The sequence below is a fragment of the Eretmochelys imbricata genome, chromosome 6 (assembly GCF_965152235.1).
Source record: "Eretmochelys imbricata isolate rEreImb1 chromosome 6, rEreImb1.hap1, whole genome shotgun sequence".
Taxonomy (NCBI): Eukaryota; Metazoa; Chordata; order Testudines; family Cheloniidae; genus Eretmochelys; species Eretmochelys imbricata.
The window spans coordinates 68,417,704-68,438,164 of NC_135577.1; the positions used below are offsets into that span (position 1 = coordinate 68,417,704).

Here is a 20,461-nt window from a genome sequence, read left to right on the forward strand (position 1 = left end):
TACAGAAGCGATGCTCTGATAGCCTTAGAAGAAAAAGATCATAAGGATATACACTGGAAAGATATGGATCCAAAACTTTAGTTCCTTATTTTTTTTTTTTAAAAAAAGGGTTAGCTCCCTGATCTCAGCAAACAACTTAAAAGAATTCCCCCAAAATTTCTCTTAGCAAATTTCAGACTTGAATAGGATCTCATGAGAAAGATGAGGACTATGTCCATTTTAAATAAAAGGTATCTGGATTTGGATCATTTACATGTTGAAAGAAATCAGGGAGAGGGATGACTTTGAAATGGCTCACTGGAAGAGCTATTACATACCACACTGATTTCATATGAAACCTCCCTGAGAGAACCCTCAGTCTGGCAAAAGATGCACTAGACGTGTGCTTTACTTGCCCTGTAAAAAGGGACAAACCTCTGTGGCGTATTGAGAAAATAAAACAGTGGATGGAGCAACATCTGCTGTGTAGATAAAGAGAATTAGGGGTAGATTTAGACCTTCCCTCACAATACTCTGAGGATTCTAATGATCCTACAACAATAACCCTATACACCTTCACCCTTCACATGGGAAAAAGGAAGCACATCCACAGCCAGCATCCTCACACACTCTCTGGTCTGTTTTACAGCCACAGCATTCATAGATTTTTCCACTCTGACCATACTTCACTATGCTCTGTGATGCTGCTGGACTGAGCTGACAAAGTCATGAAAAGCGTTGGTGGTGTCACACTCAACCTTTGCTCTGTAGTACACTCAGGACCTGTTTCCACACGGTTGATCTGGGCGCGGTGGCATTGGGGATCAGTGAGCTCCTTTATGGGTTCAGTCATCTCTTAGTCCTGTGACCCTGGACAAGGGGAGAGTCTTGCCCATGTGGGGTTCAAGCAAAAGCTCTTCAAAATTCTTCTTGGTCCTGTGACCTTGGCTGAGGTCAGAGGCTGCCTGAGGGGGCTTGGCCAGCTCTTCTAAGTTCTGTGGCCCTGGATGAGGAGAGTGTATTTCTGCAGGGGCTCAGCAAGCTCTGGGGATCCACTGTCCCACATAGTGACCTCAGTTTTATATATCCTGATTTCAGGACTCATTGGAAGGGGCCACCGTCTGATTTCTCAGTTGCTTCTTTCAATATTGAGTAGATGGCAAATTTCTTTGATGCTTCTTTTAGTCAGACTTTTAATTCATTTCATGAATTGTATTTCGGAATTAGCTCCAATTATTAATTGAAATGCCCCCGTAGAAGCATATTATCTTAATATTCCAAAGTTATACCCTGGCTAGGTGCTTATATCTTTCAATGTTCCTTTTTGTGCCACAGAATACTTATGGTTTCTAAAGTGCAACAGTCATTTTAGAAAGAAAACAAACAAAATCTCATATAAGTAGGTCAAATAACCTAGTTGGCACCTGACCAGAAGGACCAATGAGGAAAGAAGATACTTTCAATCTGGGGGGGAAGGTTTTACACCTACTCCTACTCCAATATACAAAACTTATTTATAATACTCATAACACCCTTAAATAGACTCGAGAAAGCATCCCTTTGTATCCCTTATTAACTCAATTCATTGGTTACATTAATACAACAGTCCCATATAGTCTTTAGAGGGAGTGCTTCCCCCCTCAGCTACTCATGACCGAATGAGCAATGTCAGCCTATTCACTGGTCAATATGGGCAACCACCGAAAGGAGAGCCTGTTACCAATGTAGTCCCACACAGTTGCCCTAGTTGAACCTATGTCAATGGCACAGTCCAGAGGAGCTCACTCAAGTCTACCTCTCAGAGAGACTTCTGGTCTGTAGGTGGGTGCTAGGCCATATGCTACTGCTTACTCAATTCTATCTGGTATCGAGTTCTCATGTCACAATATACCCTTTTAACATTTAAAGGAAAATGACTAGTCAATTGTATTTCAGTCTTACTCCACAAGAAGGCATCCACACCCTTTGTATTCAAGCTCATAGAATCAACACTCAAAAGAAGACGTAAACAAAAGGCAGAAACAGAAGACAGAAAATGCTATGCTCCAGGTAAATTACAGCAGTCTGACACTTTGTCTTGCTAAGGGTCAGAGGGTAACAATGATTCTATCCTTGGACTTTTAGTGAAGGTGGGCTTTGAACCTTCCTTTTACACACAAGATGGTTTCTGTGTTCTCTTGAGCTCCACACTGGGTGCCAAATCTGTAGCCCAATCTGTAGTTTAAAGTTAACTTTAAATTGGCATGTAGTGGTCTGAAAGGGTTCAACCCCCAGATCAGCTACAGCAGTGAAATTGTCATTAGAATGAGGACCCCCAGAAGCACATGAGAAACAAAAACAATACCTTTATTCTTATTAGCAAGACAAACAACAGCATACACACTGCAATATGGCAAAGGAGAGAGAAGATAATACAGAACATCCAGCATTAGCATTAACCGCTAATGCAGCTGGGACTAGAGCTGCTTGGAGAATGAAATTTCCACCCCACAAAGAATTTCTAGGTCTCAGGAAAAAAAAAATTGTTCCCATTTGGGATGAAAAGAAAAAAACCCACATTTTTTACCAGGGATAGAAATTTCAAATTTCATTTGGGGTCTTGGGGAGAATCAAAATGGGATTTTTCAGTTTCCCAGCTGCCTGACTCAAAGACTCATCAATTTCATTTTTGCCATGCTTGCAGAAAGAAAAATGGACAAGAGCCTTCCAGGCAGGCTACCAGATGCCCAGTGTCCAGCATCTGGAGAGGCTGGAAGCTCAGCCCCCTGAAACACTCAGCCCACCCAGTTGCCTGCCTGGAAGGCTCTTGTCAATTTCACTTTCTCTGGCAGGGAGAAGATAACATTTACTAGAGCCTTCCAGGTGGGTAACTCCTCTGCTGTCATTTCAATTTTCCTGACAGAAACTAGAATTTTTTGGAAAAATTTACATTTTTGCAAAAAGGGCATTTCCCATTAGAAAATCATTCCAGTGGAAGATTCCCAACTAGCTCTCTCAAGACACTCATCTAAGTCTCCACTATGTTCAAAACAGAAGCTGAACCGGTATTTGCCAGCATCAATGCTGCTGTTTCCCCTTCCTCTTACATTCCAAAGGTTAGTTCTAAGCAATTAATTATATTGACTCAACAGGGAATAGTTATGAGGCTGTCTCGGATTTTATATATACTTGTGTAGTACAATCTTCAGGTCAAGGACTGTCTTCGTCTGTGTTTGGAAAGAACCCACACATGTTGGGCACTACTACAATTTAAATAATTTAGAAAATAGTTATAATGAGCTGCATTTAGCCAACATCAAACTTCTTATCATCCCCATGCTATGTAACCTGCAGGACTCCAGAAGATGCTGCAGATTAACATATCCTGGATGCCTCTAGCATGATGATTCTTAGAGAACTTAACTGCACTTTGTTGGCAATGATGACACACTTTTCTCATATACTATCTGACAATTTGGAGATTGATCTCCCACACTAAATTAGTCTGGAGTCCAGGGTTTAGGATGTTGTAACTGTGAGATGCTAAGTGAAAAGTTGCTAAACTGTGTGGTAACACTATGGATATCACAAGAGGTAAGTGAATCTACTTCCGAGCTTCCTGATAGCATCCAGTCATTTGCAAAAACTTTCAGTTTTGCAACACTGGAAGGACTAACACTCATTGCATATTAACATATCTTCCAGGACACTTAAGCCATCAAATGACCTCATGGGCCAATAAAAAGGGAAATTTCCAATTCTGTAGTGAAAGTTCAGATAGAGAGAGAAGCTTGCAAGACCCACCATGGGTCTGACCATGGAATTGTAGTTGTCAAAATCTAGAGAATTTCTAGTATTAGAGCTAGGATCCCTTTTGCTTTTGGAGAAATCAGAATACTTTTGACCAATGTAGAACCCAAGAACCTTCTCTCAGACATTGTTTACACCTCAATTATGTATAGTTGCCAGACAAAGTCACAGATTGACAGCAATGATAAAGAGGTAGCTAAGAAGAATCACACACCGCAAATGAAAAAAGAATTTCAACTTCTCAGTGTCATCCAGCTACCTTCTTTATACATAGGAATTCTGAGAACATTTTTTCTATCTTCTTAAGAATACATCCAGGGATATTCAGTGGCACCATATCAAACCAATAATTTATCTTGGCATTATGGTCATTTCTACAGTGTTAACAAATCCCCACAGAAAAAGGTTTGAAAATGTTTACGTATTTTGAAAGAGTCTCACGCTACATCTAACGTCAGTATAGTTTGTGGGGTAGAAAGGGGTGGTTTAAATTGTTGAGCCAAGTAATTTTATGCCTAAAAAAATTATAATCTAAAGAGACAGAAAATGGTTAGACAAATCTTAATAATTACCTCTCAATGTCCATTTAGGGAGGTGATGTACTCTGTTTTAGTAATGAAAAAGCAAAAGGATCTCAATTTAACTATTTTCTTGTTAAAGAACAAAAAGAAAATAAAAACAAACAAACAATGGCTACTTTGGTTACAACATCTTTTGTAAATCTCTCCGTGGAGAGCTTTTAACAGAGACTACTCAGAGACTTTTGACAGTGAGCCCACCTTTGGTAGAGGTGTTCCTCCCTAGATAAATTAAGACCAAAGTATATTATTTCCAAAATGAGTAACGAGCCCTGTTTTATCACAAATAACTAAAATAGTTCATAGATGCAGAAAGGCATTTCATTTAATGGTAGGTGAGTCTTGTTTGGTTTATCATGGATAACCTAAATAGTTCATTAATGAGCAAAGGTGAGTGATCTTAACTGAGTCTTTTGAAACAAAGATGATATTTAAATTCAGTTACTTAAAGGAAACCATTCCAGGATCCACCTTGAGACAGGCAAGTTAAAGAATATTAAGAATCTTCATATTAAAATTAGATCCACTATTTCTTTGGCTATGTCTATATCACAGCTGTACCGCTGCAGCTGCACCACTGTAAGGTCTTCCGTGTAGCTACTATATGCCAAGGGGAGAGAGCTCTCCTGTCAGCATAATTAAACCATCCCCAACGAGCAGCGGCAGCATGTCGGTGACAGAGCATCTCCCTTCTACATAGCACTGTCCACACTGGCGCTTCTTTCGGTGAAACTTATGTCGGTCAGGGGTGTGCTTATTTCACACCCTGACTGACAAAAGTGCTAGTGTAGACCTAGGCTTTGTTTACAAAGATTAGCAAATGTCTCCTTTTCAGCAATATATTCTGGTGTTTTAAAACACAATAGCATTTCAATATCCTACTTATATCATTACAAGAAAATTTATAAACTGCATTCCAGTCTATAATTGAACCTGGAAAAGATAACTTATGGGCAAGGAAGAGGTATTCTCCCTGAAGTTTCTGTACCTGTCACTTATTGGGAGAAAGAGGACATTTTCTGTTTCTCTAATTAGCCTGAATATTTCATTTAATAAATCAAGTAACTAAGACAAATATGTAAGCTATTATTCTTCAAGTACCATGTATATACAAATATTTAAGTATTTAAATTTTAATAAAGGCACAGGCAAGTTTATAAAAACTTAACATAAGACTTCATTACAACAATTTTATTAATAACCATTTTTGCATCAATATTAGGAATCAACCCCTACAAATTACTATAATTTTCATCAGTATAAATGAGATCAAACTCTAGCCCAGTGATCTGATATTGCAGATTTTACACTGAGGGTGTGTTGACACAGCAATTAAACACCCACAGCTGGCCTTGGTCAGCTGACTCGGGCTCATGGTTGGGCTGCAGAGCTGTAAAATTGCTGTCCAGACATTCGGGCTCAGGCTGGAGCCCAAGCTGTGGGATTGTCCCAGAGTCCAGGCTCTAGCCCAGGGATCTCAAACTCAAACCACCACGAGGGCCACATGAGGACTAGTACATTGGCCCGAGGGCCACATCACTGAAACCTTTTCATACAACGATACGAAAGTATCGTCAAAAATGAAAAAAATGAAGAGTAATATAGTATACTGTTAAAAGTCAATGTATTAACTTTTTTAAAAACTGTAATGCGAAGAGGGGTTTTAATAAAATATAAGCACTCAGTAATGCACCTCACTCAAATGACAAAACACACATTTACTTTTAGAATTACTTTGGTTAAAGCCCCCTCCTCTGCCCCGGCCCCGCCCCCACTTCACCCCTTTGATGAGGCCCCGCCCCTGCCTCACCTCTTCCCACCCCCATTCCAATCCTGTCCCCAAAGTCCCTGCCCCAACTCCGCCCCGCCCCTCCACCCTCTCCCTTCCCCAAATCTCCACCCCAGACCCACCTCTTCTCCGCCTCCTCCCAGGAGCGTGCTGTGTCCCTGCTCCTCTCCCCTCCCTCCTGGAAAGTCCTAAGCGCTGGGAGGTAGGCGGAGGAGAGAGGGTAGCAGTGGGGGAGGGGAGCTTGGCTGCCATTGGAGTCAGCGCCTATGGCGGGCCGCAGAAAATAACTCCGTGGGCTGCGTGTTTGAGACCCCTGCATTAGCCCAAGCCCAATTTTTAGCCCCATAGCCCAAGCCCCGTGAGCCTGAGTTAGCTGACCCCGGCCTGCAGCAGCCATGCTGCAGGTCTTTTAGTCCAGTGTAGGTGTACCATGAAAAGCCTCAGGTCAAATATCTTATGTATTGTTTTTATAGTTATGTATGTTAATAGGCCATGTTCAGTTCTGGTGTAAATGGTTGTGATTCCACTGAAGTCCACAGAGTTGCACTTGCTTGAATTTGGTCCCAGTGTTGTCTTTGGAGTTATTCGGACTTTGTTTATCTGACAGATATATAAGTTAAAAGTGGGACTGCTTAGTTGAGGTAGTTATACGGTGTCAGACTGTAGATTTCTGGGTATATGTTTAATAGTTTGTTATGTTATGTGGAATCCAATACTCCAGACTTTTTATCTTGACTGCACTTTACGTTTGGTTTATACTCTATTCCAGAGGTTCTCAAACTGTGGGTCAGGACCCCGAAGTGGGTCATGAGCCCGTTTTAAAGGGGTCACCAGGGCTGGGGCCCAAGACCAAAGCCCAAACCCGAGGGCTTTAGCCCTGGGCAGCAGGGCTCAGGTTACAGGCCACATGATTGGGGCTGAAGCTGGGCTTTGGTTTTATCCCCTACCCCCACCCGGGGTGGCAGAGCTTGGGCGGGCTCAGGCTTCGGTCCCCCCTCATGGGGTCCTGTAGTAATTTTTGTTGGGAGAAGGGAGTCATGATGCAATGAAGTTTGAGAACCCCTGCTATAGTCTATTTGGTCCACATAAGAAGGATGTACTAAGGCTAATGACTCTGTGCTCTTGGCCAATTTCTGGCCAAACCATCCTGTAAATCATTTTGATGGAATGGTAGGTTGATACTTCTTCAATCATAGCTTACCACAATAATGCAGTGCCTTATTGCTATTTTTCCATTTGAGGCAAAAAAATAAAATAAAATGAATCTGTGACCATACTGCTGATCATGGGTTTTAATTACTATATTTAGATTTGTTGGTAGTATTTCTGTTAAAAGGTCTAGTCTCATTGTCTCAGAAATACTGTGTTACCCCAACTACTGTATTGCCATGAGCTTCACATAGGCCTGGTCAAACTCAAGAGTTTGCAGATTGGGAGAGATTATCAAAATTGACCTTGCTGATGCCAAACCTGGCCCCTCTCTCACATGCAACAAGTTCTGGAACTTTTTAAAACTTTTTAGTGACCCTTCTGTTAAGGTCGATTCCTAGACACCCGGGAGCCCCTGATAAAATCCTCATCAGGACTGAATTGCTTGCTGGAGAGTGTCACCTTGGAATGACATATGTAGGTGGGTGTTAACTCTTAGGATGTATGCTGGAGAGCACACCTGCACCCCAGACAAAAAAGTCTGAATTTTCAGATACAGACAGAACAACTACTGGGCAAACTACAGAGATAGTTATTTGAGGTATTGGAAACAAAGAAATATATATATACAATTTTTAAAAATTCAAAGCAATTTTCAGACCGTCCTGACACTTTTTCAGTATTTCCATAACCACAAATGCAGATGGACTCTCTCAGGAGAAACTGTCTCTATTGATCTTTCCCTAGGAAGCTCTCACAATTTGGAATGCATCAGAGGGGCAAGAAAGAATGAGGTGTAGTTACTTACTACATTATATAAAGACCTTTTCAAAGGACAGATTTAATTCAGTGTTTAAACTACTTATGTTAATTCATTTTAATACTATAACACACTTTAAAACAAAACTTTTTACACGTGTTAAAGAAAGAAAATAATGCAATGTAATTCAGAACAGATCAGAATGACATGGTGCCACAACAACCGGAAGAGAAATAAATAACAGTCCACCAAACAGCCAAGGGTGGCACGGGGCCCAGTTGTAAAAGAAAGATCCTGTTGTGACCAACCAAAAACCTCCTCCATGCTGGCTCTTCCACAGCGGAGATTGGTCCTGCTTTGAGCAGGGGGTTGGACTAGATGACCTCCTGAGGTCTCTTCCAACCCTGATATTCTATGAGAGGAAGGAGTCTGACGTCCGTGCTGTACTAGAGCCAGTCCCCGCCCCACCCACCAGCACTCACCCAAGCACCGCCCCTGCGCGGAAAGTGGTCGGGGAGTCAGTCCTCTCGCGCTGCCGGCGGGGCGGCCTGACATAAGCCATGGCATTAGCCGCCCGGCGCACGCTGCGCGGCGCTGGTGTGTTCTGCGCGCAGGGGATGCTGCAGAGTGTGCTGCACCGATCCTGCCACCACGTGCTCAGGCGCAGCCTAGCCCAGGCACTGGGAGCCGCCACCACCATGGCGCCCAGTGTTCAGTTCTCGCCCGCCCCACGCAGCCTGTTCGATGAGCCGCTGGCTATCACCGTGCACGGGCTGTGCCCGCAGCAGGAGGTCACTCTCCGTCTGTCTCTGCAGGACGAGGGGGGCGAGCTCTTCCAGTCCTGCGCCCTCTACCAGGCAGAGAGCAGCGGGGAGCTGGAGCTCACTCGCTCCCCAGCGCTGCCGGGAGGCAGCTTCTCCGGCCTGGACCCCATGGGGCTGCTCTGGTCCCTGCAGCCCCAGAAACCCTTCAGACGGCTGGTGAAGCGGGATGTGCAAAGCCCCTTCTGCCTGGAGCTGGAGGTATTCGAGGGCCACGGGCCCCTCCCCAGCCGGCTGCTGGCCAGGGGTGCCCACGAGCGGAGCTTCCTGCGGGAAGGGGTGAGGAGGATCCCGGTGCGAGAGGGGAGGATCCGGGCCACACTCTTCCTGCCTCCTGGTGAGTAACCGAGTACTGCCCCTACACCTCCCTCCTCGGGGCTTCCACCGGCAGCCAGGCAGGGCGCGGCCCCTCAGCCTGCTGAGTCCCACGTTCCACAGGACGTCGGGATTTCCCGCCTAATTTCCAGACGGAGTCCCGGGGAGCCCCTCTCCCCCCTGCTGAATGTTCCAAACAACCCTGCCCCCCGCCAGAAGCGAGTGGCCCAGAGCCATCCAAAAACATGCTTCGCGTTAAAGTGCCGCCCCAAAGCAGCCCCCTCCCGCGTCCAGAAGCAGAGTCCCTAGCCCCCCCACCCCCGCAAAGCCGCACATAATGTCACGCTACTAGAGTATAAACACCACACGCGCAGGAGTTTTCAGCAGCCAGCTTCCAAAATAAAATGTTTATACTGATGTGGAATGGAAGGTAGAGGTCTAGTCGGCTTCACTCACTCCATACTGTGAGCATGGCTAACGCCATACAAAACAACGGGGAAGGGAGGTGGCAAGGGCATCTGCAGTGGTCTCCTTCATAAATCTTTATCCTGTGGTTACCTATGATGTGGGAGACCCTGGTTCAGTTCACCCTTCTGCCTGATAAGGGATTTCAATGGGGAATCTGTCATCTCTCCAATGAGCGTCCTAACCACTGACTATGGCAGAGGTCCTCAAAGTGTGGGGCACTTTACCTTTACTACAACCTTCGCTGGTGACTGTAATGTCTTGCACCAAGGAGGGCTGCCCCAGCTGGGCAGGACATCCCGGCAGGGGACAGGCGGGTGGAGGTGTTCACGAGGTTAGTGAGGAAGTATGGGGGATAAAGAGGGTTGAGCTATGTCTTCAATAACTAGTTTTCTATATATTTACATCTCTTTTTGACTTGTTAGTTTGGTGAAGTATCCTAGGCCATGATTAACAAAGACTGTGGCAAAGATGAGGGATGGACTGAAACTCAATCCAGCCAAGATGGTGCCAGAAATTATATTAGTACCCTTGACGGGTGGGGTATGCTCACTCTTTATTTCTCAGATTCTTAACTTTGGGGTCTTTCTGAGGTCTACAGTTGCTCTTCACATGCCATGGGAAGTCCACTTCTTAATCATTTATACTTGATGAGGAGACTGCATCCTTTTCTTTTGCACGCAGACCTCTCCAGTGATATCCAGAAATTTATCTAACATAAAAATTATCTGAATACAGGTCTTTCTGTGTAAGGCTGTACTTAATGGTTTGGGATATAGAGTATATAAGATACCAACTCTTCCCATGTCGTACCATGGCCACTGCTGGAATGTGTTGTGTGTTTGAATTTAATAATTTGAGATTGTCAAATAGGCTCAAATGGAATTATTTAATCAAAGATTATAAATCAGATTAGTACAGCACTACACAGAATACAGGAAGACGTACTTTACCACCCCACAGATGGTGAAGAGAAGGTAATTTGGTCCCTTCCTGTGTACTCAGTGGAATGCTGGCATTGTTAGTTCCCAGTCCAAGTCCCCAAACCTCTGTCATTTTATAGAGTGTGAGACAAAAACTCCTTTTTGGAGGAAAAATACTTTTCCACAATTAATTGCACTATGCGTTCTGTTTTGACATTTTCATTGTACCTAATTACTTATGAGCTTTCTTTTATGGTATCTTTAGGTTACATGATCAGTAAGCCAAAGGGAATTCTAATTCAGTCATTATTACTGAGAGCTGTGACAACCAGCAGTTCTTACTAAGTTTATAAATGTCTTTCAGTGGATCCTTATTTCCTCCATTACATAAAACATGTGCAATAACAAATATCCCTTATCAATCATCCAGTTTTGTTTATAACCTACTTCTGTAGACACTTAGTAGTTTGAGGGCTATTTTCCCTGGACACCTGGACTATATTAGTAAAGGCAGGGTAAAAACTAGTGTTAAAAGATTACACACATTCCATTATAAAGTTCATTTTCCCTTCACCCATTATGTTTAATTGAAGGACAAAGAACTTTTTAATTTAAATATATGTAGGGCAATAAATAGATACCCAGAATAAAAATGCATATAATAGAATTAAGTGTTTAACATACAAAAATGATAAAAGTTAATATTTAATAACACATGAGGGACTCCAGCTAACACTCACCACCTGATTATAAAAGGGAGGTAATGGCATGTTCTCAGTGAAGTCCAAGTCTCTGAAACCTGTCTTCTGTCTTGGTGTACTAGATCTTGGATTTGATTACCCATTGCAAGAACCATCTGTTTCTGAGGCCTTCTCTAAGGATGGGGCAAAGGGGTGTCAACTAAGGGTATGTCTACACCATGAAATTTATAGAAGTCGTTTTTTTAGAAATCGTTTTTAAATAGTCGATTGTGTGTGTCCCCACACAAAATGCTCTAAGTGCATTAACTCGGCGGAGTGCTTCCATAGTACCGAGGCTAGCGTCGACTTCTGGAGTGTTGCACTGTGGGTAGCTATCCCACAGTTCCTGCAGTCTCCGCTGCCCATTGGAGTTCTGGGTTGAGATCCCAATGCCTGATGGGGCAAAAAACGTTGTCGCGGGTGGTTCTGGGTCTCCTTCCCTCCCTCCCTCTGTGAAAGCAACGACAGACAGGCGCTCCTTCCCTCCCTCCCTCTGTGAAAGCAACGACAGACAATCGTTCCGCGCCTCTTTTCTGTGCAGACGCCATACCACGGCAAGCATGGAGCCCGCTCAGATCACTCTGGCAATTAGGAGCACATTAAACACCACACGCATTATCCAGCAGTATATGCAGCACCAGAACCTGGCAAAGCGAAACCGGGCGAGTAGGCGATGTCAGCATGGTGACGAGAGTGATGAGGACATGGACACAGACTTCTCTCAAAGCATGGGCCCTGGCAATGCAGGCATCATGGTGCTAATGGGGCAGGTTCATGCCGTGGAATGCCAATTCTGGGCCTGGCAAGCACAAGACTGGTGGGACCGTGTAGTGTTGCAGGTCTGGGACGATCCCCAGTGGCTGCGAAACTTTCGCATGCGTAAGGGCACTTTCATGGAACTTTGTGACTTGCTTTCCCCTGCCTTGAAGCACAAGAATACCAAGATGAGAGCAGCCCTCATAGTTGAGAAGCGAGTGGCGATAGCCCTGTGGAAGCTTGCAACGCCAGACAGCTACCGGTCAGTTGGGAATCAATTTGGAGTGGGCAAATGTACTGTGGGGGCTGCTGTGATGCAAGTAGCCAACGCAATCAAAGATCTGCTGATATCAAGGGTAGTGACCCTGGGAAATGTGCAGGTCATAGTGGATGGCTTTGCTATAATAGGATTCCCTAACTGTGGTGGGGCCATAGACAGAACCCATATCCCTATCTTGGCACCGGAGCACCAAGCCGGCGAGTACATAAACTGCAAGGGGTACTTTTCAATAGTGCTGCAAGCACTGGTGGATCACAAGGGTAGCCTGGGAGGGGTGGTGGAGGAGAAAAGCACCAGGAAGGGTGGTGGAGGAGGGAAGGACAAAGACACACTGCGCTTTAAAAGTTTAAAATTTTAAAACTTATTGAATGCCAGCCTTTTGTTGCTTGGGCAATCCTCTGGGGTGGAGTTGCTGGGTGGCCGGAGGCCCCCCACCGCGTTCTTGGGCATCTGGGTGAGGAGGCTATGGAACTTGGGGAGGAGGGCGGTTGGTTACACAGGGGCTGTAGCGGCGGTCTGTGCTCCTGCTGCCTTTCCTGCAGCTCAGCCATATGCTGGAGCGCATTAGTTTGATCCTCCAGAAGCCTCAGCATTGAATCCTTCCTCCTCTCATCACGTTGCCACCACCTTTCAGCTTCAGCCCTCCACTTACTCTCTTCAGCCCACCACCTCTCTTCCCGGTCATTTTGTGCTTTCCTGCACTCTGACATAGTCTGCCTCCACGCATTCGTCTGTGCTCTGTCAGTGTGGGATGACAGCATGAGCTCAGAGAACATTTAATCACAAGTGTGTTTTTTTTGCCTTCTAATCTTCACTAGCCTCTGGGAAGGAGAAGATCCTGTGATCCTTGAAACACATGCAGCTAGTGGAGGAAAAAAAAAAGGGACAGTGGTATTTAAAAAGACACATTTTATAGAACAATCGGTACACTCTTTCATGGTAAACCTTGCTGTTAACATTACATACGCAGCACATGTGCTTTCGTTCCAAGGTCGCATTTTGCCTCCCCCCCACCACGTGGCTAGCCCCTCGCCCTTCCCCCCTCCCCATGGCTAAGAGCGGGGAACATTTCTGTTCAGCCACAGGCAAACAGCCCAGCACGAATGGGCACCTCTGAATGTCCCCTTAAGAAAAGCACCCTATTTCAACCAGGTGACCATGAATGATATCACACTGCTGAGGATAACACAGAGAGATAAAGAATGGATGTTGTTTGAATGCCAGCAAACATACACTGCAATGCTTTGTTCTACGATGATTCCCAAGTATGTGCTACTGGCCTGGTGTGGTAAAGTGTCCTGCCATGGTGGACGGAATAAGCTTCCCTCCTCAGAAACCTTTTGCAAAGGCTTTGGGAGTACATCCAGGAGAGCCGCAAAAGCCAGGGCAAATTAATCATTAAACATGCTTGCTTTTAAACCATGTATAGTATTTTAAAAGGTACACTCACCAGAGGTCCCTTCTCCGCCTGGCGGGTCCGGGAGGCAGCCTTGGGTGGGTTCGGGGGGTACTGGCTCCAGGTCCAGGGTAGAAACAGTTTCTGGCTGTCGGGAAAACCAGTTTCTCCGTTTGCTTGCTGTGAGCTATCTACAACTTCATCATCATCATCTTCCTCGTCCCCAAAACCTGCTTTCGTGTTGCCTCCATCTCCATTGAAGGAGTCAAACAACACGGCTGGGGTAGTGGTGGCTGAACCCCCTAAAATGGCATGCAGCTCATCATAGAAGCAGCATGTTTGGGGCTCTGCCCCGGAGTGGCCGTTTGCCTCTCTGGTTTTCTGGTAGGCTTGCCTCAGCTCCTTAAATTTCACATGGCACTGCTTCAGGTCCCTGTTATGGCCTCTGTCCTTCATGCCCTGGGAGATTTTGACAAATGTTTTGGCATTTTGAAAACTGGAACGGAGTTCTGATAGCACGGATTTCTCTCCCCATACAGTGATCAGATCCCATACCTCCCGTTCGGTCCATGCTGGAGCTCTTTTGCGATTCTGGGACTCCATCATGGTCACCTCTGCTGATGAGCTCTGGCCAGCGTGGCAAGCTGCAGGTGACCATGCAAACAGGAAATTGAAATTCAAAAGTTTGCGGGCTTTTTCCTGTCTACCTGGCCAGTGCATCTGAGTTGAGAGTGCTGTCCAGAGCGGTCACAATAGAGCACTCTGGGATAGCTCCCGGAGGCCAATACCGTCTAATTGCATCCACAGTACCCCAAATTCGACCCGGCAAGGCCAATTTAAGCGCTAATCCCCTTGTCAGAGGTGGAGTAAGGAAATCGATTTTAAGAGCCCTTTAAGTCAAAAAAAAAGGGCTTCATCGTCTGGACGAGTGCAGGGTTAAATCGATTTAACGCTACTAAATTCGACCTCAACTCCTAGTGTAGACCAGGGCCTAGAGACAAATGAAGGTTTAAAGGAATTGGAGACTTGTGTCTGCGATATGGTTGATTTTTTTTTTTCGGTAATTTTATTGAATAATAAAGATTTCTGGTTTTTAACAATGTATGGCACCTAAATCATAGGATAGACATGTGGGGGAAATCACAATCAATAATGGCTTTTGTCAAATAATCCTTGGTTTCTTCAGTAATTGCAAGAATATGTATTATTATCCAGACATGCACATGACATAGCAGGCTTTCTATTATAATCTCTGAAGTATTTAGTAGTTTATGGAGAACCTAGTGAACCTTAATCTTCTAGCTTTCTTTTAAAAAAAAAAAAAAATTTTAGAGCAAGGTAAAGACCAAATGGTATGAAATTTGAAATGTAAAGGAAGAATTTTGAGCTAATTACATCCCTTTATTTGGTCTCCTACAGAAGATGGTCCCTTTCCTGGAATCATTGACCTATATGGTACTGGGGGCGGGCTTCCTGAATATCGGGCAAGCCTTCTGGCCAATCATGGCTTTGCCACACTGGCTCTGGCTTACTATGGCTATGAAGATCTCCCCAAAGATATGAAGGAATTCCATCTAGAGTATTTTGAGGAAGCTGTGAACTATATGTTGCAACACTCACAGGTCAGTTTATTCATGGGTGTCCCCATGATACAGGGAGCGCTCATCATAAGACTGTTGTAAAGCAATATATGATACATAACTGCTGTGCTTAAAATCTCAGCTCTATCAAAGTCCATTGTAAACAACTTGTATTGGTAATCCTCTATGACTGGTCAGTTTGAACTTTGCATTTTAAGCTGGTACCATTTCCTGGAGGGTGTCTTACTGACGCCCACCCACCAACTCACCCACCCACACGTTGATATCAAATTCTACTGAAGTTGTGTCTGTTTCTTTTGAGGGCTGTTGCCAGAGATTCTCAAGCTTCCAAAAGGAGTTTAATTTTTATTTTTTTGTAGATTGGCCATGACACAGTGTTTTTATGCATGGCAAGCTTCTGTGATCCCAGTTCAAGGAAGTCCACAAACACCAATTTATTGCCCTTTAGTTTAAGAAGCTGTTATGGTCACTACTAAATGTTAAAATTTTGTATTCTGGGACTGCATTTGTTTCCAGTACCTGGTGATTGATATTTTGAGGCCTTGTCTTTGTACGATTCATAATAGCCACAACCAGTAGAGCCATTCTAATCTACCCAGTCTATTGGTGAAATCCTATTTCTCTCCCACCATACTGAGCACAGGATGCTCCACCCTCTTTGAATACCGTCAGTGCCTTCCTCCCCCATTATATTTTCTGTCATGTTAAAATTCCATGCCCTTCATCTTTTGAAGGCCCTGCATAATTTAACCCCTTCCTCCAGTTCGTTGAAACCAGTGGAGTTGCAGCCAGTTATGCTAGTGGTGAAACAGGTGGTGAAGGAGCGTAATCTTAGTAAACTATGGCACAGTCTTTAGTTAAGTGTTCATATTTGAGTGTCTTACACTTGATGACCACTCTGGAATCATTATGGAGTTAGATTAAACCTTTTACAAATATTTTAACCAGGATGGCTATCTTCCAAGATCATGCTGTTTTTTACTATTGTGAATTTGCATTTATAAATGGAAAAGTTTATATAGGAAAGTACTCTAGAAGCACCAGTTACAGTTCCATAATTATGGTTGAGTATTTTGCACTAAAAGCAGGAATTCAGCTATTCTAAAGAAAATTGCAGTGTATCCTTCCCAAAATTACAGCACTTATTCTTTGAGTAAATTCTCATAAATTTCTTTCTTTACAAGTACATTGTGAGTAGTTTGAGATAAAAATTAATTACAAATGGGCCATTTTAAGAATTTTTATTCTGTGCCAAATTATCTTAATGGAATAATGCGGATTCTTCAAACTTCCTGAGTAGTTAAAACTCACTGAAATCTTGTGCATCAGCTACAGTTGAAGAAACATTCTTGGGATTAATGTTCATTTTTAGCATTATTATTAACTGAACATTTCTCCTTCAGAAGCAGTAGAATAATAATGATGTTCTACAGAGAATTCCATGAAAAACTGGCCCCTTTTAAAATGGCTGCCATCTCTCATTTTCCCAATGAGAGTGAAGCCAAGCTGCCTTCAGCAGTCACCTTGCTGGCCAGGACGGAAAACATTTTTGGTGCCTTCTCCCAAGCAGCTGTGAAAGGAGGGGGGGAAAAAAGGCCAACCAATCAGCAAAGCAAAAATGGCCAACCAGTTGGAGTGGAGGGGGAAAAAAAGCCAATCTGTGCCAGCACCCCCGGAAGAAGGTGCCTAGGGCAACTGCCCTTCCTACCCACCCCTAGAACCAGTCATGGGTGGCTTCCACCAATGACACTATGAGGGAGGACAAATTGAATGTACAGTATCTTTAAAAATCTCATCTGGGGCTGCAAACCCTATTGTACACTAATTATAATTGTATGGTTATTGTATTGCATCAATATAGACTGGAGTTAAAGTTGTTTGGGTGCCTAACTGTGTTTTACTTTTTCTTAATATGTTTGGATTTCTTTAAGTAGAACCCTAACTCTGAATTTCCTGGGCTTGTAATACTTGGTGTGAGGATAATTAGGGTGACAATTGCCATCTTGCTTGACACCAGGATTCAACTAGGGACCTCCAGAGTTCTAAGTACAAATCTATCTACCGATTGAGCGAAAGAGCCAGGTTCCATAGCTGGGAGTTGTAAACAACTTGCATCCTCTTTCCCTTAGGCACAGTGTGGGACGTATAACACACATGTCCAGTGGGTTACAACAGTATCTCTGAAATGTATTTTCTTTAAAATACCAATATGTACTCAGTCTTAACACCACTTTATCATAGTTTTTATCTGGGAATTAATATTCAGTATAGATGTCCTCCTCTTCCCCAACACACTAGATCTGAAGAAAACCTAGAATATAGTTGTATGTGTTTTTTGTTTTTTGATGGTAAGCTCAAACCCAGCTAAAATGCAAGGGACCCCCTCTACCTTAGAAGTGAGGTTGAAGCCATTCCTCAAGCTGTGGTGATCTCATAAACTATGCAGAATTGGGTTGAGCTAATACTTGGATGGAAGAATTATAATGAAAACCTAGGCTACTACAGGAAAGAGTATTGCTGATTCAGTAAGTGACTTTTCTCCTGGGAGTTAATATTAATTAGTTATCTGTAATATCATCACTTTGCAATGTAAAAACAGTCACTCTACCCCACTCCAGATGTGGCAGCATTCACTAGAGGGTGAGTAGATTTCTATGAAGTTCATACAGTTATCAGAGTTTGAGTCCTTAGAGATCCAGATGGATAATAGGTGCTATAGAAATGTAAGATTATTCATTTCCATTCATACAGTTATCAGAGTTTGAGACCTTAGAGATCCAGATGGATAATAGGTGCTATAGAAATGTAAGATTATTAATTTCCATTCAATGCTAATGACCTCTCTTTCTCTCCCACTCAGGTTAAAGGTCCTGGAATTGGGTTACTTGGAATCTCCAAAGGTGGTGACCTATGTATCTCCATGGCTTCCTTCTTAAAAGGCATTACTGCCACTGTCACCATCAATGGCTCTGTGGCCAATGTGGGTGCAGTGCTTCGTTACAAGGATATCACCATTCCACCTCTTGGCGTCAATCCGAAACGCATTAAGTTTGATAAGTCTGGGATTGCAGATATTGTGGATGCCTTGAATAACCCACTAGAGGGGCCTGACCGTCAAAGCTTCATCCCACTGGAGAAAGCTGAGGGGCACTTCCTGTTCATTGTTGGCAAGGATGATCATAACTGGAAGAGCGAATTCTTAGCTACTGAAGCCTCCAATCGTTTGCAGGCTCATGGAAAGCAAAAGCCTGAGATAGTCTGTTACCCTGGAGCAGGGCATTATATTGAACCCCCCTTTTCCCCAATGTGCTCAGCCTCAATGCACCTGTTGGTTGGCAGTCCTGTGATCTGGGGAGGTGAGCCCAAAGCTCATTCTGTGGCACAAGTGGATGCTTGGCAGCAAATCCAAGCCTTCTTCCACAAACATCTCAATGGTAAACAAGGTGTAACAACCAAGCTGTGAGACACCTGGCTATAAGGTGCATTTTACAGATAAAATTACTAGTTGTTAAAGTTTACTTGGGTAAAAGAATCTTTCAGTGAGTATGAAAGGGAATTTGAGTGAATAAATCTTTAACCTGAATTTTTTTGTTCCTCCTCTCCACTGCCCAAGTTGCTGCCGGACCTTAGGGGACCAGAGGGTTTTCTGTTTTCTCAGTCCATTGGACATGACCCCCTTGTAAGTCACATCCCACCAGTTGAGGATTAGTGCACAGTAGAGTTAACTTTCAGCCTACTCTGTGGGGATTTAGCCATTATGTATGATTCTCATTATAGTCTCATGGCTTGGATTATAAGAAACTGAATTGAAATATTGTCACTGTTGCTTCTGAATTAAATTTACTTAAACTGTTCGTTGGTTTGATAAATTTCAAAATCCAGTGCCTTGCAAATCCAAGCTAAAATTGACTGTAAGACCAACTTAGTGTTTTATGGAGATTTTTTTCATTATCATTAAAATTAAATAAAATGTTTGAGGATTTTCGTGCAATTGTATTATAGGAAGTGCTGGCAGCAACATAGGTTAAGGTTGCCAAATATATTCCATTATAAGGCCCTATATTCAACAGATTGTAACTTTGCCAGACTTAAACTGTTTGGGCTGAAATTTTCTGTGCCAGTCATCTGCCTCAGTCTGATTTTTTGTTTTTGGGTTTTTTTTGTTTCAGCTAAAATGAATCAGCCATTTCCAAGAAAAAGAGTAGTGAAACTTTTGTTTTTCCTGTGTTAAAATATTACAACTACTTTATTCAGAAGTTGTAGTGCCTCAGTGGTTTGGAGCAGGGACTCAAAATTTGGCAGGTGGATCACCTTAGTATTGGGGATATGACTCTTGTTGATTTGTATATATCTGCCCAAATTTAGCTAAATTATAAGCCTCTAGAAATTGAAGTTTGCACATGTTCATTAGAGGTTTGTTAGAGGCTGACAGTATTAATATTTAAAGATTCCATCTGCAATGAGCACACTCCTTCCCCATACAGCTCCTGGTGCTGACCAGACTGAGCATGATCCATTCCAAGATTGCATGGGTTGAGCAGGACTTTTCCTAAAATTGCTCCTCCTACCTGCTGTAGCACTAAACACCAGAACAGAGAGCAGGGAGTTTCTGTCCTTGGATTTCAGGGACCCCACTGCTGGGGCTTTGGCTGTGTAGAGGGAAAGGAAGGTGCAGCCTGAGTTGCTCAAATGCAGAGGGATGAGAAGAGAACACAAACAGTCTGTGGGAGGACATGGAAGCAGGGGAGATAGAAACAGAAGGGGTCAGGCTGGGGGAGATGGAGCAGAAGGGTCTATGACCATTAGAGAGACACTCATTTCCAGAACATGGAATACAGTCCAGAATTCCCGAGTCCCAACAAAACTCTGCTGTCACCAAATAGCTGTCAAACCCATTAACAAAGAGTGTGTTTCATGCACCTCTAGTGATTGGTCCACCTACAGGATAATAGCCTACTACTGCAACCAGTTAATTAGTGCAAATGATAGAGATCTGTGCTGTGGTGGATCTAAAAGTTATAATCCTGTTGATGACCTATGTTTGGGTCAATATAGCTTCACATGATGGATTTTTTTGTTTTAGTACTTTGCTTTAAAAAAAAACTCAGGAAATTATATAG

The 20,461-nt window shown here is 43.5% G+C and overlaps 2 protein-coding genes across 2 annotated transcripts in view; one reads left to right on the top strand and one right to left on the bottom strand.

Annotated features, from left to right (window-relative positions):
- Window positions 1-8,611, bottom strand: part of HEATR4 (HEAT repeat containing 4) — a 68,576-nt gene extending 59,965 nt beyond the window's left edge. Inside the window, exon 1 of the mRNA XM_077818768.1 lies at window positions 8,527-8,611. Within this exon, the coding sequence (XP_077674894.1) occupies window positions 8,527-8,611 (85 nt within the window). The remainder of the gene's footprint in view (window positions 1-8,526) is intronic.
- LOC144265790 (acyl-coenzyme A thioesterase 1-like) lies at window positions 8,546-19,407 on the top strand. The gene is made up of 3 exons (XM_077818776.1): window positions 8,546-9,202; window positions 15,160-15,362; window positions 18,202-19,407. Exons 1-3 carry the CDS (start codon window positions 8,605-8,607, stop codon window positions 18,802-18,804), a joined length of 1,404 nt encoding a protein of 467 aa, XP_077674902.1. The 5' UTR covers window positions 8,546-8,604; the 3' UTR covers window positions 18,805-19,407.
- The last annotated feature ends 1,054 nt before the right edge of the window (window positions 19,408-20,461 follow it).